The sequence below is a fragment of the Ogataea angusta genome (assembly GCF_019207475.1).
Source record: "Ogataea angusta isolate 61-244 chromosome Unknown 61-244_NODE_2_length_1002155_cov_89.706849, whole genome shotgun sequence".
Taxonomy (NCBI): Eukaryota; Fungi; Ascomycota; class Pichiomycetes; order Pichiales; family Pichiaceae; genus Ogataea; species Ogataea angusta.
The window spans coordinates 560831-582429 of record NW_025065216.1 but is presented as its reverse complement, the minus strand read 5'-3'; the positions used below and the strand labels follow the sequence as shown (position 1 = coordinate 582429).

Sequence of the window (21599 nt, the reverse complement as noted above, 5' to 3'; positions counted from 1 at the left end):
AAATATAGAATTTCATAACCCTTTCGGATAGGCCGCATAGATGCGCCACGTCCAATTATATTTTCCTACCGCGATAAAAAACCATAAAACACCTGGATGTGGCGCAGTACATTTTGCTTTCGATCTGGCACAGGATCCACCCTGGATTTGTCCTGTTTTACCTTTTTGTTTTTTTTTAAGCTGTTAACTCTTTGACTATCTCTCTGGGTGTTAATCTCGAGCAAAGCACTATCACGACGCAAGCTCCTTATATAACTGGGTTATAAAGTTGTATATTCGAGCGCGCACAGAGAACCCCTTAGAGTTACACTGATTTGATATTCATTCGTTTACTTGAAAGGTAAGTTGGCCTCATCCTTCAGTTGAGAGTTTGATCTCGCGATATTCACGATGTTTGCTGCGTGTTCCAGTCGACATAGAACGGACACAGTTTCCACAGTGCCAATATATCAGCCGGCCCGCAAATATTATGTACCGAGCAGCAGAAAAATTTTGTTACACCGCAGATTCGCGCAGATCAAAGGGAAACTCCACCGGCACTTTTAAAAATAGCCCGTACCGAGGTGCCTGTTTCAGCTGAAATTTAGATACAAAATCATCATACTAACCTTCTTTAGTAAATAGGGATGTCGTATAACGATAACACCTATCATGACCCGAATAGGGTCAACCAAGGACAGGGTGGCTATTACAACGAAAATTATAGCCAGTCCGAAGATGCCTTTGGTCAACCGGGTCAACAGGAATACTACGATCCACAAGACCCTTACTACCAAGGTTACGCACAAGGCTATGATCAGCAGGACGCTTACTATCAGCAAGGCTATGATCAACAGTATGCCTCAGATCCTAATTTGAACCAGCAAGGGTACTACGACCAACCAGGATCGCGTGATCCGGAAGCTTATTCCGATTTTAGCTACGGTCCAGGTGGTGCTCCAGGCACTCCTTACGATGGATACGGAACTCAGTACACTCCATCTCAAATGAGCTATGGCGGACCAAGATCATCAGGTGCCTCTACCCCTGTTTATGGCGCAGGCCCATACGATCAATCGGGAATTGTCGCTTTGCCCACCGATCCATATCCTGCATGGACTGCAGACAACCAGGCTCCGGTTACTATCGAGCAGATTGAGGACGTTTTTATTGACTTGACCAACAAGTTTGGTTTCCAAAGAGACTCTATGAGAAACGTTTTCGACTACTTCATGACAATGCTGGACTCCAGAGCCTCTAGAATGTCACCAGCCCAAGCCTTGCTTTCTTTGCATGCTGACTACATCGGTGGTGACACTGCCAACTACAAGAAATGGTATTTTGCTGCTCAGCTGGATCTGGACGATGAAGTTGGATTCCGTAATATGGCTCTTGGTAAGCTCTCGAGAAAGGCCAGAAAAGCCAAGAAGAAGTCCAAGAAAGCAAGAAAGGCTGTCGAGGAGAATGGCGAGGACACAGAGAGAACCTTGAGTGAGTTGGAAGGTGACAACTCTTTGGAAGCCGCCGATTACAGATGGAAGGCAAAAATGAACGCGATGGCTCCTTTGGAACGTGTTAGACAGATCGCTCTGTGGCTTTTGCTTTGGGGTGAGGCGAACCAGGTCAGATTCACTCCAGAGTGTTTGTGCTTCATTTACAAATGTGCTCAAGATTATTTGAACTCTGAAGCATGCAGACAAAGGGCTGATCCTGTTCCAGAAGGTGACTACCTCAACAGAGTCATTACCCCCCTTTACCGCTTCATCAGGGCTCAAGTTTACGAGGTTGTCGACGGCCGCTATGTTAAGCGTGAGAAGGACCACAACAGCATCATTGGTTATGATGATGTCAACCAGCTTTTCTGGTATCCAGAAGGTATTTCCAGAATTGTTATGGAGGATGGCACCAGGTTGGTCGACTTCCCAGCTGAAGAGAGATACTTCAAATTGGGTGAAATCGAATGGAGCCACGTGTTCTTCAAAACTTACAAGGAAGTCAGAACTTGGTTGCACATTATCACCAACTTCAACCGTATCTGGGTGTTGCACATTTCCATTTTCTGGATGTATGTGGCCTACAACGCTCCAACGTTCTACACACATAACTATGTCCAAGTGCTCAACAATCAACCGCTTGCTTCCTCCAGGTGGGCTTCTGCCGCTCTGGGTGGTACTGTCGCGGTTGGTATCAACATCTTGGCCACATTATTCGAATGGATGTTTGTTCCTAGAGCCTGGGCTGGTGCTCAGCATTTGTCTAGAAGACTCGGTTTCTTGTTCTTGATCCTCGGAATCAACCTTGCTCCTGTTGTTTTCGTGTTTGCATGGGCAGGTTTGCAGACCAAATCGAGAGCAGCCGAAGTTGTTTCCATTGTGTCGTTCTTCATTGCCATTGCCACAATCGTGTTCTTGTCTGTCATGCCTCTAGGAGGTTTGTTCACTTCTTACATGAAGAAGTCCACAAGAAAGTATGTGGCATCGCAAACTTTCACCGCCTCTTTCTCTCGTTTGGAGGGATTGGACATGTACCTTTCGTGGTTCTTGTGGTTTTTGGTTTTCCTCGCAAAGTACACTGAATCATATTTCTTTTTGATTCTGTCTTTGAGAGATCCAATTAGAAACTTGTCCACTATGACTATGAGATGTCATGGAGAAAAATGGTACGGCAATGTGGTTTGCAAACAGCAGGCTAGAATCACCCTGGGTTTGATGATGGCTACCGATTTGGTGTTGTTCTTCCTGGATACATACATGTGGTACATTTTGGTCAACTGTTTGTTCTCTGTCGGAAGATCATTCTACTTGGGTATTTCCATTTTGACACCTTGGAGAAACATTTTCACCAGATTGCCAAAGAGAATCTACTCCAAGGTCTTGGCTACCACTGACATGGAAATTAAGTACAAGCCGAAGGTTCTGATCTCCCAAGTCTGGAATGCTATTGTCATCTCGATGTACAGAGAACATTTGCTAGCCATTGATCACGTTCAGAAATTGCTTTACCACCAAGTTCCATCCGAAATCGAGGGCAAGCGTACATTGAGGGCACCAACTTTCTTCGTTTCCCAAGATGACAACAACTTTGAGACGGAGTTCTTCCCAAGAAACTCCGAAGCAGAAAGACGTATTTCTTTCTTTGCTCAATCTTTGGCCACTCCTATCCCTGAACCATTGCCTGTGGATAACATGCCTACCTTTACTGTTTTCACTCCTCACTACTCCGAAAAGATTCTGCTTTCATTGAGAGAAATCATTAGAGAGGACGATCAGTTCTCCAGAGTGACCTTGCTTGAATACCTGAAACAACTGCATCCAGTTGAGTGGGATTGTTTCGTCAAGGACACTAAGATCTTGGCTGAGGAAACGGCTGCGTTTGAGAACGGCGAGGAGAAGGATGAGGACAACATGAAGAACGAGATTGATGACTTGCCATTCTACTGTATTGGTTTCAAGTCTGCTGCTCCTGAGTACACATTGAGAACCAGAATTTGGGCTTCTTTGAGATCTCAAACCTTGTACAGAACTGTTTCTGGTTTCATGAACTATTCCAGAGCAATCAAGCTTCTTTACCGTGTTGAAAACCCTGAGATTGTCCAAATGTTTGGTGGTAATGCTGAAGGATTGGAGAGAGAGCTTGAAAGAATGGCTAGAAGAAAGTTCAAGTTTGTTGTTTCTATGCAACGTTTAACCAAATTCAAACCGGAAGAGCTTGAGAATGCCGAGTTCCTGCTTCGTGCTTACCCAGACTTGCAAATCGCCTACTTGGATGAAGAGCCACCTCTAAACGAGGGAGACGAGCCAAGAATTTTCTCTGCTTTAATTGATGGGCACTGTGAAATTATGGAGAATGGTAGAAGAAGACCTAAGTTCAGAGTCCAGCTTTCCGGCAACCCAATCTTGGGAGACGGTAAGTCCGATAATCAAAATCATGCCATCATTTTCACCAGAGGTGAATACTTGCAACTGATTGATGCTAACCAGGACAATTACCTGGAAGAGTGTCTGAAGATCAGATCTGTTCTCGCTGAATTCGAGGAGCTGAACGTCGAACAGGTCAATCCTTACGCTCCTGGTCTGAAATCTGAAATCAGTAAGATCCATCACCCTGTTGCAATTGTTGGTGCCAGAGAGTACATTTTCTCTGAGAACTCTGGTATCCTTGGTGACGTTGCTGCTGGTAAGGAGCAAACCTTCGGTACCTTGTTCGCAAGAACTCTGGCTCAAATTGGTGCCAAGTTGCACTATGGTCACCCTGATTTCCTGAATGCTATCTACATGACTACTAGAGGTGGTGTTTCCAAAGCTCAGAAAGGTTTACACTTGAACGAAGATATCTACGCAGGTATGGTCGCAATGTGCAGAGGTGGTAGAATCAAGCACTGTGAATACTACCAGTGTGGTAAGGGAAGAGATCTTGGTTTCGGATCCATCCTGAACTTTACTACCAAGATTGGTGCTGGTATGGGTGAACAAATGCTCTCCAGAGAATACTACTACTTGGGTACCCAGCTTCCTTTGGACAGGTTCCTTTCTTTCTACTATGCTCACTTGGGTTTCCACATCAACAACTTATTTATTCAATTGTCTCTTCAGTTGTTCATGTTGACTTTGGTCAACCTGACTTCTCTTTCTCATGAATCCATCTTGTGTCTCTACGACAGAAACAAGCCAATTACCGACATTCAGTATCCTTTGGGATGTTACCAACTGATGCCTTCTATTGACTGGATTAGACGTTACACATTGTCGATTTTCATTGTTTTCTTCATTGCCTTTGTTCCATTGCTTGTTCAAGAGTTGATTGAGAGAGGTGTGTGGAAGTGTGCTTACAGATTCGGTAGACACTTCCTGTCTCTTTCTCCATTGTTCGAAGTGTTCGTTGCACAAATCTATTCTTCCTCTTTGTTGAACGATATTTGCGTTGGTGGTGCTAGATATATCTCCACCGGAAGAGGTTTCGCAACTGCCAGAATTCCATTCTCTGTGCTGTATGCCAGATTTGCTGACTCTACCATTTACGTTGGAGCCAGATGTATGATTATGTTGCTGTTCGGTACAGTCGCACACTGGCAAGCTGCTCTTCTGTGGTTCTGGATTTCCATTGTTGCCTTGATGTTTTCTCCATTTGTGTTCAACCCACATCAATTCTCTTGGGAGGATTACTTTATTGACTACAGAGACTTCATCAGATGGTTGTCCAGAGGTAACACCAAATGGCATAGAAACTCTTGGATTGGCTACATTAGATTGACCAGATCCAGAGTCGCCGGTTTCAAGAGAAAGGTCATCGGTGATGACTCCGAGAAGGCCGCTGGTGATGCTGCAAGAGCTCACAGATCCAACGTCTTCTTCTCTGATACTTTGCCATGTCTTCTTTACACTGCTGGTTGTTTCATTGCTTACACTTTCATGAACGCTCAGACTGGTGTGGTTGATCCCGAGCCAGTTAACTCTGTGTTGAGATTGGTCATTTGCTCTTTGGCCCCAATCGTCATTGACATTGGTGTCTTGTTCGTTTGTTTGGGTATGTCTTGTTGTGCAGGCCCAATGCTTGGGCTGTGCTGTAAGAAGACAGGTGCTGTCATGGCTGCCGTTGCTCACGGAACCGCAGTTGTGATCAACCTTGTCTTCTTTATTGTGATGTGGGTTTTGGAAGGATTCCACTTTGGCAGAATGCTGATTGGATTGATCACCATGATCTACGTCCAAAGATTGATTTTCAAATTTATGACCTTGTTGTTCCTGACCAGGGAATTCAAGAGTGACCACGCCAACGTCGCTTTCTGGACAGGAAAATGGTATGGATCTGGACTTGGATGGTCAGCATGGACTCAGCCATCCAGAGAATTCTGCGCTAAGATCATTGAGATGTCTCACTTTGCCGGTGACTTTGTTTTGGGACATGTGATTCTGTTCTTGCAATTCCCAATCCTCTGCATTCCCCTGATCGATAGATGGCACTCTTTGATGCTTTTCTGGCTGAAGCCAAGCAGACAGATCAGACCGCCAATCTATTCTCTCAAACAGGCCAGATTGAGAAAAAGAATGGTGAGAAAATACTCTGTTCTGTACTTCGGTATTTTCATCATCTTCATCGTTCTGATTGCTGCACCAGCCGCGGTTGGATCTTTGAAGAATGTCGACATTGAGAAACAGGTCGGAACCCTGCCAGAGTTTGCTGAGGGATTGTTCCAACCAAGACACCAGGACAATAACGACACTGGATACGGTACTAGTGGATTAACCCACCACTGGACCACCACCACCTCTTTGGCCACCTGGTCCACCAAAGCATGAGTGAAGCGTCACTGAATTAAAAAGTACAAGACATAGCAAAGTGTACACTAGTTGGACTTTTTGAATCCATCCTGAAAACTATATATATCTGCGTTTGGTTATATTTTGAGATACAGTTATCATAACAGTACTATAACAGTATCAGTATTAAAACATGTTTAATGGTGGAACAATCTGATAGGGTTTTCCACGTAAACCATCTCGTAAGAGTCAGCAGCATCAAAAACGGCTCTGTCCATAACAGAGCCAGTTGGAGCAGCAACAAACTTCACTCCAGATCTGGCAGCTCTGTGGATGTTGTCTGGGAATGGGAAGAAGGCGTCCGAGGACAAAGACACGTCTGTCAATTTCTTGAGCCACTCTTGTCTCTCTTGGGCAGTGAGTGGAGTTGGGACTTCCTCAAATTTAGATTCGTACTCACTCTTTTCTGGCTCCTCGGTTGGGATTTGACCAGTGACAAATAGATCAATAGCGTTCGACTTGTCTGGTCTCTTGACACCCTTGGCCCATTTGAAGCCCAGGACTCTTGGGTGGTGTCTCAACCACCAGTTGTCTGCCTTGTCTCCGGCCAGTCTAGTACAGTGGATTCTGGACTGTTGTCCGGCTCCCAAACCAATAACCATACCGTTCTTTGCGTAACAGACGGAATTAGATTGAGTGTATTTGAGAGCAATGGTAGCAACAGTCAAGTCGATCGAAGCCTGCTCTGTCAAGGCAGTGTTCTTAGAAACAAAGTCCTTGAACGAAGAAGAGTTGATAATGGCATCGTTTCTCTTTTGTTGCAAAGTGATACCGTAAACCTGTCTAGATTCGGTAGTCTTTGGGGTGTAATTTGGATCAATTTGCAAGACACAATACTTGCCACCCTTCTTCTTCTTTAGGATCTCTAGAGCAGCCGGCTCGTACCCTGGGGCAATCACACCATCGCTGACTTCTTTGGAAATGATGGATGCAGTTGGAACATCAACAATGTTGGAGAGTGCAATGAAGTCACCAAAAGACGACATTCTGTCGGCACCTCTGGCTCTAGCGTATGCATTGGCCAACGGAGAGAGATTCTCAATCTCGCTAACAAAATAGATCTTCTTCTCCAGATCCGACAATGGAAGACCAACAGCTGCACCAGCTGGAGAAACATGCTTGAACGAAGCGGCGGCTGGAAGGTTCAACGAGGCAGACAACTCCTTGACCAGAGGCCAGGAGTTCAATGCGTCCAATAAGTTAATGTAGCCTGGAGAGCCGCTCAAGACCTTGAACGGAAGTTCTCCTTCGGTCACGAAAGCCTGTGCTGGCTTTTGGTGAGGATTGGCACCGTACCTCAAAGGTAGTTGAGAAACACCCTCGGAGTATCTTTTTCTGAAAAAGTCGGAAATTGCACTGTCATAATCAGCAGTGTGCTCAAATGCCTTCAAAGCAAAAATTTGTCTAGCTTCAGGAGAAACATCGCCCTTAGTGGCCAGCTCCTCCAAGAACTTGGAGTAATCTTTAGGATCAGACAGAATAGTGACTCTGGAATGGTTCTTGGCCGCAGCTCTCAGAAGAGTAACACCACCAATATCAATTTCCTCAACTGCCTCGTCGATGGTCACGTTGATCTTAGCAACAGTCTGCTTGAATGGGTACAAGTTACAGACGACAAAATCAACCATGTCAATGTTTTGTTCGGCAAGATCTTTTTCGTCAGACTCGTTATTTCTGGCAAGAATACCACCATGGACAGCTGGATGAAGAGTTTTAACACGCCCTCCCAGCATCTCAGGAGCATGAGTGATACTGGAGACGTCTTCCACAGGGAAACCAGATTCTCTGAGCAATTTGGCGGTTCCTCCAGATGCGAGAAGTCTCACATCAGCTTGGACAAGACCTTTGGCGAGATCCAGAAGACCTGTCTTGTCGTAAACAGAGAGAATGGCAATTTTGGATTTGCTCGATTTGCTCATGATTGATTATAAAATTTACTAGACAGTTTCTCAACCGAATTCCTGTAAAATTGGTAAAATTAATTGATCATGAGCTAAAAAAAAATTAGAGGAAGCAGACAAATTAAACGTCATACCGATTTTACCGTAATTGTCAGGTTGTCAACACTTTATTCGATTAAGTTACTTCGAAATATAAACACGAACAAAGCCCTAACAGCGGCCTCAACACCCAGCTTATTTTCTGTATCTCCACAAAGACAAGGTGTTGTGTTGTTTCCAGGTGTGTCTTCTTCCCTTTCTGGTCTTGTTGAACAAATGACCCTTGGCAATACCTCTGGATTTCTTTCCAGTAGCAGTAAGACCTCTGGCCTCTCTGTGCTTGTGGACAGGGTTGCAGATCCAGTTGTATCTTGGGTCTCTTCTGATGGCCTTATGTTGAGGGTCAACACAAATAACCTCGTAGTACTTGTAAGTAGAGTCCTCGTTAACCCAGTAGGAGTTCAAAACTCTCAGGTTGGCGGCCTTTCTTCCAACTCTCTCTTCAGCAGTAGATCTGAGAGCCTTTTGGTACTTCAATTGGTTGACACCCTGGTTGGTTGGCTTACCATAAGTAGCACCCTTTGGAACAGGCCTCTTTCTGCCACCTCTTCTGACTCTAATTCTGAAGATGACGAAGCCCTGCTTGGCCTTGTATCCAAGTCTTCTAGCCTTGTCTGGTCTAGATGGTCTAGAAGCTCTGTGGATCACGGTCTTCTGTCTGTACTCCCAGCATCTGATTCTGAGAAGGAATCTCATGACATCAGACTGCTTCTTTCTTTGCAACTCCTCGAGGTATTTGTAGGCACCCATGGTTGATTAACTGGTTTTGAGTTTAGTTGAAATTGAAAAATTTTGATGAAAAAAATCAAGTTCCCGAGGGTTTGGGCCAGAATAAAAGATCACGTGAGATGCTAATCGCGAAAAAAATAAAAACAATGATCTATTGTTCTGCATCCCCCACCCCTTTAAGATCCATGTGTACGGATGTGCTGCTTCTTGCGCGTAAACATCTCTGACAACGCCCCATCACACGACTATCATGCACGTGACCATTATTATAGTCTTATCTCTCTAGAGCCCTTATCTGATGATTCCAACCACCTAGCGTTCTTATAGCTCAAGGACATCACCTAGATCATCCCGTGCACGGAAGCATGGGCAGCTTAAGAGTTCAGGTTTTGGATTTCAAATTCGCGCAAAACCTACATTCCTTTCGTCCTGCCCCAATAGCAATTAAGCTTGCAGCAGCAATTTAAATAGCACTGCCCGAAAGTGGTACGATAGAAACCTCCTAGCAATTAATAACCTGCCCACACTTTATACTCTCATACTAGTAAAATGTAAGTAGAACAAAACCAACTGACTAACCAATATAGGTCTCAAGAAACTAAAGCCACTGCCAACGATGTTCAGAAGAAGGTGAACAAGTCTGCCGACAAGACTGAAAAGGAGCTGGATTCCTTGGCTCATCAAACCAAATCGAAGATTGACGAGGTCTCCCATAACCTTTCCAAAAAGGTGGATGATTTCAACGATGACTTGCCAGAGAAAGAGGCCAAGGTCAAGGAGTTTTTCAAAAAGGCTTACAATTCTGCCGTGGGTACTGCCACCAGCCTCTACACAACCAGCGTGGAGACCGTGAAACAGAACCCAGTCACCACCTCTCAGCTCTTCCTTGCCCTCGTTGGAACAGCAGGAGCTGTTTGTGCTCTCTCAACTGACCCTGACATTTTCAACAAATGGATCAGCAAAAGAGAGAATAAGGCACTGGCCGGTGGAATAGCAGCCACCTTTGCTGTTCTAGACGGTCTCTTCATCTCCTACGTCAAGCAGAAGAAATAAGCGTAACTGAGATTGCGTATACGGCGAATATATTTTATTCATTCAATGTACTTATTTTTCCAATTCTTCTAGGTGTCTCACTCTTTCGTCTAAAATGGATTCTATATCCCTTGTTTCTCCCTGTTTTTTAAAGATGCGTGCAAAAGCGTGATCGTCGCCTCGATGACGAATAACCTTGCCGCTAGGCAGCATCTCCTGATCTGAAAGGTCAAATGATGCGATCGTCACGCTGGCTGGAGACCCAGCGGGCAATTCTGTGGGGTTCACAAGAGTCTGCTTCCGTTTTCTGGTTTGTTTGGAAGGATGAATGGAACCCTTTTTCATCAATGACCGGAAATGATAGAGTCCCTTTTTCATGCTCGAGTAGTTTTCTATGTCCTGTTCGACTAGCTGCGATTCATGCATCCATGTCCAGCTCTGCGCTAGTTCGTCAAATGCATTCAATTCCATCTGCTTGCGTAATTTGTTATTCTTCTCGAGCACTTGGAATGTATCGGTGTCGGTAGGCCACAAACTGACTTTAACCAAGTGAAATAGCATATCCACGGAAAGCCCGACCACAATCAGCACCAGAATACTGGCCCAGAAAGTGACATCTTTACCAAAATGCTCGAACAGCCCGTGAGCAACATAATATATGGTGCTGTCTTTCGTTTTGTATAGTCCAACGAGCAGCACGCACCACAAGAGCCAGCCAAAAACAGACACACAGAAAGATATCACGGAAAGCTTGGTGATTGAGTGCATCTCGATAATGTTACATTTTGCATTGATGATGACGATCAGCACAGTGAACATCACCACTCCCAGCGGATAGGTTGTGTTATCCAGCGTTGCAGGAAATCCATAAACATTCCACAAACAGAAGCACAGCGCTGTGCTCTGTGAAGCTGCCAGCAGGGACCAGAAAAGGAACAATTTGAAATTGAACGACTCGTAGTTTCGTCCCTTCGCGTACAGCTCGGGAACAGCAATGAGAGTCGATGGCCGAAGGTCCTTGTCAAACATACCAATACACAACACTGGCAAAGACGTGAACAATGTATTGAACATCGACAAAGACCACGACTCATACAATGATGTTCCAGTAAAAAGCGTGTATCTCTGGTACAGTAGCTGTGTCAAGTAGAAAAGCAGTTCCTTGTAGAATGTGCAGAGAACAAATTTGGAAGTCCTGATGTAGTTGTAGCGACCGTGAACCAGCAAGAGCTTTAGCAAGTACCGGAATTGAGCGATGGAATAATCCGATGTTCTCGCAGCCTGCAAGCCTTCCTTACCGGTAATTCCAACGCCAACGTCTGCGCTTTGAATCATGGCGATATCGTTTGCACCATCTCCAATGGCAAGAGTCACTTTTGACTTATTTAAATTGCGAACACTTGTCACCATTTTGGCTTTCTGCGAGGGAGATGCACGACAACAGATAACAGAGTCCGACTTCATACAGAGAGAAATAAACACCGTCATCAACGTGTTGTCCATTTCAATATCCGACAAAGTGCCTCCATCAACGACCACCACACAATGAGCCACGTTTCCTTCTTCAATTTCGAGCTCCGCAGCTGTCATCATGGAAGACAGCCTTTCCGTCCCTTCATCATTAGAAAGAACAATCACTTTCGAATAGTCCTTGATCAGTCGACAAGAGTATCCAATGTTGATAGCAGTCTCCCTTTTATCTCCCGTTAGCATCCAAAGCTTTATTCCTGCTCGTCTAAGCTTTTCAATAGCAGCTGGGACCCCCTTTTGCAGTTTGTCTTCTATGGCAGTGGCTCCCAAAAGTTCCAAGTTCTCTTCCAACTGACAGCCAATTTTCTCAACGAGTTCAGCACGGTTTGTCAGAGAGGTCTTTGCCTTGCCATATTTTTGGGACCATTCTGAATAAACCTCTTCAGAGAGATAACGGTACGAGTAAAGCAAAGTTCTCAGGCCTTCCGTTGAAAAGTCCTCCACATGTTCAATTGTCTTCTCTAGAACGTATTCATCGTTAACGACAAGTCTATCTGACGGAATGTAGGACACCTCTTCGCGCAGGTTGTATTTTTCCGCCTGTTTCAACTGCAAAGATCTTCTAGCTTTGCTCTTGATCTCTTCAAGTTCGTGTCTTTCGGAGTCTTCCGAGAGAACAGAGTCTATAGCTCTGGATGCATGACCCATGCGGATAGGTGACACGCCCTCCACGGAAGAACGAGACAGACTCAAACTTGGTCTTGGAATTGAAGAAGTCGAGCTCCGCCCCTCTCTAGAACGGACAGAATCCATCGACCGTCGCTGTAAAATCAGTTCTGCCTCATACCGTTTCCGATCGGCCACGCTCCGCGAAAACTCTTGTTGTTTCGAACAGGCCACTTGGGAGTTCCGCAGTCTCTCCATGATGACATTGTCTGCTCCCTTACAGAATAGAACAATCTTCGAATCCGGGAGTCTAAGTATCACGGACATTCGTTTTCTGTTTGAGGAGAATTCAACCACATCAAGAATTTCATAGTCTTCAAACACAGGCTCTTTATCAAATCCGTGCGGGTGCAGCTTGAGAGTGACAGTTTTCTGTTTCTTCTCGAACAAAACAAAACCCATCTCGCAGGCTGCCTGAACTAGAGCCAGTTCATCAGGAGAAGAAGCCTGGTAGTCTATGGACTCCATTTCATCCTCGAATCCTTCCATAGTATCCATCTCGGGAACGGAATCTGTCTTGGTTTTTTTCGGGAGACAGGAGTGACACAATGCAATAGAAAGAAGAAAGAATGTCACACGCTTGGCATATATGGTGTTTGGATTTGTCTGCAAATACCTGATGAGTTCCGCAGATGACTTGATGCTGGGTTTGAAATCTAAGTTTTGTATTTTGGCAGTCTGCGCAGTTACTAAACTTGGATTGACGGATGACATGCTTGATCGACCTGCAAATGGTGTAGTGCCTGCTTTATTTACGCTTTTGCTCGAATCTGCAGCTCCATCTTGAGAGTCCACTGTAAGCGGAACTTGGGCCGTATCCGGATCCTTTGCATCAGGCTGATCCATATCATGAATCCAAGGCGTACCGCATACGCTAAACTTGCGAAAAATCATAACGTTATCGGTCAGGGTACCAGTTTTGTCTGAAAAAATATAGCTAACTTGGCCCAGCTCTTCTAGAATAGTGGCAGTCCGCGCTTCAGCAGGAGTGTTCGATTGCGGATGGTACATGTCAATATCCCACTGCAAAAGAACCATCTGAACGGCCTTGATGATTTCCATGGTAACATAGAGAGACAAAGGAATAAGGGTGTTGTACATGATGATGAAACCCATGATTGTTGGGGCAATACCAGCATCTTCGCCTCTGATGTACCAGTTCTTGTCTCCGTATCTGTTGTAAAACACTCTCTCGGCCATAAAAGAAAACATAGATAGCGAGGCAACCACAAAAACCATAAACGCGACTATGTAGTTAATTGATCTTTGCAGTTTCGGTGCCTTGATTCGGGGGTTCTTGATGGAGTTCATTCTGATTTTCGTTTCCTCACCACTAAAAACAACCACCCCCAAACACGAATCAGTGTTTCGGATAATGGACCCTCTGTAAATGATATTTTCGGGGCCCAATGCAAATTTTCTAGTTTCGTGAGATGCAGGGTCTTCGATGTCCAATGATCCCTCAAAGTTGTAGAGATCCGAGTTTGGATCTTCACAATGAATATTGGCTTTCAGTTTGCGCAGCCCTTCTATTGAGTTGGCTAATTTGTGGAGTTCCTGATTTGGCAGCTTGGACTTCAAATTCGTTTCTCCGTCCAAAGCCATAGTCTCTACCAGGGTCTCTCCCATGTCGTTTGTTGAAGTGAGTAGAACAACGTCCGCTGGCACCCATTCATCACATTCAATCTTCACGATGTCTCCCACTTTAATGTTCTTCCATCTAGTGTGTATTGTCGAAATTCCCTCTTTGCTGAGAAGCTGTTCGTTAACGAAGGAGTTTTCGTCGAATATCATGTTCTCGTCTTGCGAGTCTAAATCATCGGTATCAAAGAACTGAGTGCTCGATCTCAATCGCGAGAAAGATGTTGCACTTTTGCTGTAAACGTAATGCGACGAATAGTGGGAGGTCCCCATCTTGAGCACTGTACCTGGTTTGTTATTTTCGACCTTGTCCAGTTTATGTCGTCTCAGATCGTCCCAGCCTTCTCTCAATATAGATATCGAGATGAAAATAGAGAGGGGAATGATTGTGGTGGAAGTACCTGTCGTTGACCACGAGGGTATCAGCTGCAATATGGCCACAGTCATGAAGTAGCAATTGGCCAGCTTGGAAAATTGAGCAATCAGTTGTCGGGGAAGAAAACTCAACAGGGTGTATTTAGATGAGGTAATGACGTTGTTCACGTAGGGCTGATTTGTGCGGTTATCAAGCAGCAGCACCTCTCCTTTCTTATTGGTTATAGATGGCTCTTCACTTCGTTTAAGGTTGACCGTGATCGGGAGACGGCGGCCACCCTTGGACTCTGGAGCATTGGAGACTCCCATGAGAGCATTCAAGGTGGCCTTGATGAAATGATATTTGCTCGTCGTTCGCTGTGTATAATTGTACTTGTATTGCGGTTCATCGTTCAGATCAATCACAGACTGATTGAGCGACGCAGAGCTGCCATAGAGGTTGTTTTGATTTGCTGATGAATCATCATGTCTAAAGACGTCGAGCTCATCAGCGAGATAAGAATTATCCACCTGTTTGAGCTCGATCTCGGGAGTCGTTAGGTAGTTCTCGGCAGACTGCACAACGTTCTTGCTGAAGAGCTGCGTTCGGAGACTAAAGCCACGTTTCCGAGTTTTCACTGGTTTGGATAAGGGTCCCTCCGATGAAGTCTCTTGCTCCACCGTGATGGTGGGAATACCATTCGGACGCTCTGAAGACGAAGTCATGTGGAAGACTAACTCCAGATATGTCAAGCGCGCTGGTTAAACGGACTCTATCGCGGCTACCTTGGTATACAAGACTACCCTATTGAGATTTTTAATCTTCCGGATGATTTGAAGAAATCGTACGCACACGTTTAAACATTTATTTCTGTCAGATTAGTGCATGGCGCAGCATCAGTGAAGCAAATGACCATAACCATGGCAAAATTGACGAAGCCTGAATCTTGGCCGGTTCCCGAAACGGATACTGGCCTGTTCACTCTTCTTCTCGCAATCAGGCTCGCCAACTCTGTGTCAATCAACACTTTTTTCCAAGCTGACGAATACTGGCAAGCACTTGAACCGGCGCATTATCAGATTTTTGGGTATGGGTACCTGACCTGGGAATGGCGTCAGGGAATCCGGTCCTTCATGCATCCTTTGCTTTACGTTCCAATTTACAAGATATGCCAATTGTTGCGTCTCGACTACGCATATCTACTTTATCTGCCCAAATTGATGAACGCGTTGATCTGTGCGGTGGGTGAGACTTTCCAGTACAAGCTGACATGTAAGTGGACCAAAGATCCTTCAGCTAGACGGACAATGTTTTACCTGAGTCTATTTTCGCCCTTCAATTGGTACTGCTATTGTCGATCATTCTCCAACTCACTCGAGCTGGCACTTACGACTATAGCACTGTTTCTGTATCCTGAGACTTTTGATGATTACTACATCTACTCCATGATAATTGCAGGATTTTGTTGTATAATTAGACCAACGAATGGCCTGATATGGCTGGTGTACGGACTGCGAAACCTCCGCAGAGGTCCTCGGCTCAAAATAATAGTATCCACCATTCTCATTGGGATCGCCATATTCAGCATCGACAGCATAGTGAACCGTCATTTCTACGGCGCTTGGACTATCCCGTCCATCAATTTCCTCAACTTCAATGTGTCTAGGAACCTCTCATCTTTTTACGGTACCTCAAGGTTGGACTTCTATTTTTTCCAGGCTATTCCTGTGATGTTATTGACCTACCTACCATATTTTATAATTGGGCTGCTAGTCAAGGAAGCAAGGGAGCTCAAGTTGGTACTTATCATTAATCTACTGGCATATTCATTGATTCAACACAAAGAGTTCCGCTTCATATATCCCCTGATGCCCATATTGCTCTTCTTTACCACATATGGGGTGCTTTATACGCTCAGAAAACTCAAACCTGTTACATCGTCCAGCTTAATTCTTCTCATTGCATTACTGAACATTACTATCGCATTCTATTTCACTCAAATTCATGAGAGTGGGGTGATTACCGTCACCCAATATCTCAGAGATGAAATCGGTAGCAAACAGTCCTCCATCGGGTTTTTGACCCCATGTCACTCTACTCCATTCCAAAGCCATTTTCATCTACATCCAAACCAGGTCGATATATGGTTTTTGACATGCGAGCCTCCATTGCATTTAGATTCTTCAACGGATCTAGCTGCTTATAGAGACGAGTCGGATGAATTTTATGACGATACGTTGGGATTTCTGCAACGAAATTTTCCATCCCTTACTGTTGAGAATTCTAGAGATGACCTCAGAGGGTCCTATCCGCATACCTGGCCGGAATACCTTATATTTTTTGAGAGCCTGGAGCAATTCATGAAAGAATACCTCCATAATAGCGGCTACTCTGAATACCATAGAATTTTCAACAGCAGATTTCATTGGGATTCTCGCAGGACTGGAGATGTAATTATATACAAGCTTAATTAGACGTCCCATAACGATTTATTTTCTTGTTGCGTAAGGGGAGCAGCTGTTTCATGCTTTATCAGAAGTTCAACTGAATCTTTTCGAAGCGATTTTATATCCAGATCAAGGCCATTTAGTTTCGCGAAAGAATCCAAGGCATCAATAGTCTTTCTTGCAGACTTCCAATTTTTCTGTCGTATGTATACGTCGAAAAGTCCGATCATGCAATTGTGGTCACCCAGCTCTGCTCCCATCTGAAACCATTTTTTAGCCTTGTAGAGATTCTTGAAGTAATTCAGCTCCAAGAACCCGAGAGTTTTGAAGCTTTCCTTGAAACCCTGTGTGGCTGCCATTTCGAAGTGGTAGCGAGAACGGAGAGGATCAATTTCGTATATCAGACCCAGCATGTAGTGAGATTGTGCTACTTTGGAAATTGGAGCTAGCTTGATGGACTTTTCAAAGAAAAGCTTGGCGCGAAGAAGCTGGTTTTGCTGGAAGTGAATCATACCCATCGTTTTATAGACTTCTGCGGACAAAAATGAGTTAGCATCGAGTTTAATAAATTTCCAGTACTGGTTCACAGCTTCTTGGTATCTGCCCTGGTCAAAATCATAATCTCCCCCCATCTTGTAAACAAGAGGATGCTCAAGCTCTTTTAGCTTTTCTATGAATTTTTTAGCCTGGACCTTGTCTTCATCTGTGTATTCTCCGCTTGGATCCCGTAAAGCCCTATAAGAGATAATTGTCAATGCATCTCTACTTCCCAGCTCCGCTGCCCTCTCTATAAGTTCATCCTCCAATCTAACAAGGTGCTGATTTGATGTGTGGGTTTGAGTTCGTATTTCCGACAGAACTTTCTGAAACAGAAGAAGATCTGATCCTTGCACCTTCTTTGGATATGATAATTTATCTTTACCAACATTATCGTATATGTTTTGTATTACTGGCATGTACTTTCGTAGGTTCATTCTAGCATCAAAGTCAAAAAGCAGACGCTTGATGAGTTTGCGCTGGGGCAAAATGTCCAGCAACAATGGTCGTTGAGTGGAGTAAGCACGAACCAGCATATCGAATTTAAATTTCAAATTCTTTTAAAATAATTCATGGTATTTAAATTTCAAGGTGATCAAATTTCATGCCCCCCTCTCCACAATTGAACCACACTCAAGGGTCTGGTGGGACAGTCCATCCAATAGAGTTGGTTGTACAATCATTGATCGAGTCACCGCTTGAGGTGCTAAACCTGAACCTCACATCTCTCTATGAGTCTCAAGTCATACTTTCAAGCATTCTACGTCAGCTTGAGGGCAAGTTGGAGCGAACGCGGGAAAACTTGAAGGAGAATGAAGACAGCCAAGACAATACCACACTATCGTTGGATGAGTATGTGAAGCGAGTTACAGCTATTAAATCGCAGATGAGCGCCATTAGCTCGAAAATGGAAATTATCGAACAACGAGTAGACAAAATACTTCAGAACATGGGCTCAGAATAACATAGTCATATGCATCGTTTCAACTATATAATAGGATCAGAACTTGAGAAGCCAATAAGGATAGCCTGTATTTTTGGCATGGAAACAAGTCACGAGAATGCTGTATAAAACGAAAAGAGCAATAGATAATCCAACGGAACTAAACAATCTCAGTTTGGCATTGTCAAACTTCTTGAACAAGTCCACCAGGATCACCATACCAGCGCAGAATAATCCATAGATGACCGAAATAATCTGTGTTTCAACTCCCAGTTGTGCTTGGTGTCCGCCTATGAAATAGATGTTGGAACCATCTTTGTTTGTACGAATGTACTGTGTATTTCTAATAAGGTTGAACATGTAACCAGATGTGAACAGAATGACAAGTAAGATGCTAAGCGCCTGCCAGCCTCTTTTGTTGGTAATGATGGCTAGAACCCTTTTATAATTAAGTATGATGGTCACTCCGAGTCCGAAAACGATGCAAAATGTTAACAAAAGCTCAGTATAATTGACTTTGGTTCTTAGATTGAATAGTTCGGGGCTTAGGTGCGTCTTAGCCACCAACCAGCTGGTCAATGTAGAGAGCAGATCGGTGCTCATAAACATGAACTCATCACTTGGTTTCAGACCAATTCCTTGCTGTGCATTATAGTAGTATACTTTCGGGACGTTGTTCAGTGCCAATTGTTGAAATAGCTTTCTAGAGTCTGGAAAATCAGAGTACGCAAAGATCAACTTTGTATCATCAGAACCAAGACCATGCGTTTCGAGATTCTCGTAAAATGAGGCGGCGAGCTGCTCAAATACAGGCTGGAACTCATTGCATAAAACGCAACCAACCTGTGGGCTGGATGCGGTCAGGTACAGTACTATGTCAAAATCCTCGTTGTTTAAAAGATTTTGGTAGTTAGCATCGGTAATCTTAAGGATGTTCTTCTTGTACTTAGATGTCAAAGTTTCATATCGCACACCCAAACAAGCGGGGATCAACAATCCAATGGATAATAATAAAGAGGCAAATCTCATTGCTTGGAGTTGAACTGAGCTTGGCTAAGTTTGGGTACGTGTTTTAATTTCAGTGTCTCGAGATTCCCGACGCGGCGATCGACGCCGCCCAGACATCCGGTTTCGTCCATGATTTTTTTTTTCAACCTTTAAGCTTCGTGTTTAGTCTCAATATGCCCATTAGATCCCTCGAGCCCTATCTATTTGATCTAAAAACTGTATCCAACTGTCCCATGGAAGTGCTAGAGAATGCAACCATTGGGATTGAGGTTGAACATTATCTCTCGAGACTTCTCACACCTAGGAAAGAGCCTAACCTCGAGGCAATTGGAGGTTTCCCGATGACCTTGAAAATGCTGATGGAATCGGATTTCAAGGCATTTGAGGAGCTTAAGGTAACCCCAATATTTGTGTTCCCAGGTCTGAGAACTGTGGATCAGTTTGATTATATCAAGGAGCCTGAACTACTACAGCATGAGAAGAATTTTAAGAAAATATGGGACGAAAAAGTTGCAAGAGAACACTACAATGAAAGTTTCAGGGATTCCAATACACCATTGGCTTTGAGGCCAATCATGGACGACTTCATGCATATTCTGGAGTCCAAGGGCGTGGACTACATCGTCGCTCCGTATTTTGCATGGATTGAGCTTCAATATCTGCTGGCAGAGAACTTGATACACTGCGTATTTGGATCAACAGATGGCCTTCTTATTGAGGGTGTGGATAAGTTCATTTTCAGCATGGAATTTGAAAGCAAACAGTTCAAGTACCTTGAAAAGTCTAGTGTACTTCGGAAACTCAACCTCAGTCCCAAACAATTCAAAGACCTTTCTATGTGTGTTGGTAACGGTTTCCAACCTTATAACATCAATATCTTTCCCCATATCCCGTCGTCTCCAACGTTTCCGTCTTTACACGAGTTTATCCTCAATGGTGGCTCAATTTACAATTCCCTTCTTGCATTACCTAACGGGGGCAGATACATGGAAATATATCAAAAAGGATGCGCTTCTCTTGACTACACTCCTGTGCTGAAAGTGAATGGAAGAACTGAACTGTTACAGATGGATACTGACGCTTCTTTTCTGTCTTCTGTGGCGGCTAGTCCAAAGGCTCTCAATTCTTCCAAAGCATCTACGGAAGCAACACCATTAGAACCTTCGAGGCGGATCCCGGACGATTTGCACGAGGTGATTGGGCAAAGACTACCAGATGAGCTATTTTTCTACCAATCCATAGGTCTTACAGCCTTTGAACTTTGCGAGACTTTGATCCATGGAACACAAATCGAAAGGTTGCCCTTAGACATGTCCGTGACACCTCTCTACCAGAAACTTGTTTGTGACGAGGAGTCTTTAGAGATACGAGGTAAAACTCTCAACTTGTTTGCCAACTCGCTCAATAGGTACTACCAATTTAAAAAATTGCGCCTAGAGACCGTTTTCAACGGTCGCCAAGTGTACGAGCTTGTCCAAAGGATGACTCCTCCCCTTTATCTCAAAGTTAAACCATTGCTTGTTAGACACACCACTGCTAGATCATTCCAGTTAGCCGCTTTTCTCTCGGGAGTGAGCGACGAGTTTTTGGAAGACAACGTGGTTGCAAAGGCAGATGAGGAGGGTACCCGAATTTCTACCAGCTATGAAATAATTTCAACAGGCCTGATCAGAACGCTCTACATCTATGGATTCTTGTCGGAAAGAGATTTCAAATTGACTGAGTGGGGAAAGCTCTTACCTCAACTTTCCAAGTCAATCAACGTGGAAACGTTATTTCTGCTGCTCATTTTCTTCAAGCGCTTTTCTGAATTAAGGGCAGATGATATTCTACAGCCAAACGATTTGAAGACAGACAATGAGCAATACAGAAACGCCGCAATCTTCATTTCCAAAATCCTCTCTCTTCAACCAATGTCGAAGCTCAGTCCTGTCAATTATGTCTATAAAGTTCATAGACCGTTGCTTCAGTTCAGATCGGTGATGGATAAGCTGAAATCATATACCAAGGACCTCCTGACTTCCAACATCATTGCTTTGGAACTGTTGAATCATGATGACTTGGACAAATTCCAACGAGACAATAAATCTTGGAGAAAGCTCACGACGGAGATTCCGTTCAGAAAATCACTCCCCAACGTTCTTTTGGGAATTGTGGCACAAGAGTTCTTAGAAACGTACCTTGCTGATCTGGATGCTGAGAAAGCATCTGCCTCCTTGGATGAATCATTACTGAAATCTGTAAATGAAAAACCATCAGCAGAGTTTTTGAACGGCTTAAAGTTTGTGAAGCAAGTGATTGCTCTCATTCGCGTTTTACTACAAAACAAACTGATCAAAGTGGATGAGGCATTTACTTCCATGATCGACACGAGCGAAGAACTTATTGAAAAAATCGAATCCAAGTAGGAACCCA

General features: G+C 44.1%; 10 protein-coding genes across 10 annotated transcripts; 5 read left to right on the top strand and 5 right to left on the bottom strand.

The window, feature by feature from the left end:
- Nucleotides 1-626: 626 nt before the first annotated feature.
- KL928_001163 (uncharacterized protein) lies at nucleotides 627-6275 on the top strand (the record flags this gene model as incomplete). Its single annotated transcript, XM_043201498.1, has 1 exon — nucleotides 627-6275. The coding sequence occupies one exon, from the start codon at nucleotides 627-629 to the stop codon at nucleotides 6273-6275; it is 5649 nt and encodes a 1882-aa protein (XP_043061622.1).
- A 158-nt stretch (nucleotides 6276-6433) lies between these two features.
- KL928_001162 (uncharacterized protein) lies at nucleotides 6434-8215 on the bottom strand (the record flags this gene model as incomplete). Its single annotated transcript, XM_043201497.1, has 1 exon — nucleotides 6434-8215. One exon carries the CDS (start codon nucleotides 8213-8215, stop codon nucleotides 6434-6436), a length of 1782 nt encoding a protein of 593 aa, XP_043061621.1.
- Nucleotides 8216-8431: 216 nt separating this feature from the next.
- KL928_001161 (uncharacterized protein) lies at nucleotides 8432-9046 on the bottom strand (the record flags this gene model as incomplete). The annotated part of the gene is made up of 1 exon (XM_043201496.1): nucleotides 8432-9046. The coding sequence occupies one exon, from the start codon at nucleotides 9044-9046 to the stop codon at nucleotides 8432-8434; it is 615 nt and encodes a 204-aa protein (XP_043061620.1).
- Nucleotides 9047-9210: 164 nt separating this feature from the next.
- KL928_001160 (uncharacterized protein) lies at nucleotides 9211-10078 on the top strand (the record flags this gene model as incomplete). Its single annotated transcript, XM_043201495.1, has 2 exons — nucleotides 9211-9238; nucleotides 9582-10078. 2 exons carry the CDS (start codon nucleotides 9211-9213, stop codon nucleotides 10076-10078), a joined length of 525 nt encoding a protein of 174 aa, XP_043061619.1.
- Nucleotides 10079-10129: 51 nt separating this feature from the next.
- KL928_001159 (uncharacterized protein) lies at nucleotides 10130-14974 on the bottom strand (the record flags this gene model as incomplete). Its single annotated transcript, XM_043201493.1, has 1 exon — nucleotides 10130-14974. One exon carries the CDS (start codon nucleotides 14972-14974, stop codon nucleotides 10130-10132), a length of 4845 nt encoding a protein of 1614 aa, XP_043061618.1.
- A 195-nt stretch (nucleotides 14975-15169) lies between these two features.
- On the top strand, nucleotides 15170-16723 carry KL928_001158 (uncharacterized protein; the record flags this gene model as incomplete). Its single annotated transcript, XM_043201492.1, has 1 exon — nucleotides 15170-16723. One exon carries the CDS (start codon nucleotides 15170-15172, stop codon nucleotides 16721-16723), a length of 1554 nt encoding a protein of 517 aa, XP_043061617.1.
- Nucleotides 16724-16861: 138 nt separating this feature from the next.
- On the bottom strand, nucleotides 16862-17769 carry KL928_001157 (uncharacterized protein; the record flags this gene model as incomplete). The annotated part of the gene is made up of 2 exons (XM_043201491.1): nucleotides 16862-16893; nucleotides 17211-17769. 2 exons carry the CDS (start codon nucleotides 17767-17769, stop codon nucleotides 16862-16864), a joined length of 591 nt encoding a protein of 196 aa, XP_043061616.1.
- A 68-nt stretch (nucleotides 17770-17837) lies between these two features.
- On the top strand, nucleotides 17838-18197 carry KL928_001156 (uncharacterized protein; the record flags this gene model as incomplete). The annotated part of the gene is made up of 1 exon (XM_043201490.1): nucleotides 17838-18197. One exon carries the CDS (start codon nucleotides 17838-17840, stop codon nucleotides 18195-18197), a length of 360 nt encoding a protein of 119 aa, XP_043061615.1.
- Nucleotides 18198-18233: 36 nt separating this feature from the next.
- Nucleotides 18234-19205, bottom strand: KL928_001155 (uncharacterized protein; the record flags this gene model as incomplete). The annotated part of the gene is made up of 1 exon (XM_043201489.1): nucleotides 18234-19205. The coding sequence occupies one exon, from the start codon at nucleotides 19203-19205 to the stop codon at nucleotides 18234-18236; it is 972 nt and encodes a 323-aa protein (XP_043061614.1).
- Nucleotides 19206-19417: 212 nt separating this feature from the next.
- KL928_001154 (uncharacterized protein) lies at nucleotides 19418-21592 on the top strand (the record flags this gene model as incomplete). Its single annotated transcript, XM_043201488.1, has 1 exon — nucleotides 19418-21592. One exon carries the CDS (start codon nucleotides 19418-19420, stop codon nucleotides 21590-21592), a length of 2175 nt encoding a protein of 724 aa, XP_043061613.1.
- Between the last annotated feature and the right edge of the window lie 7 nt (nucleotides 21593-21599).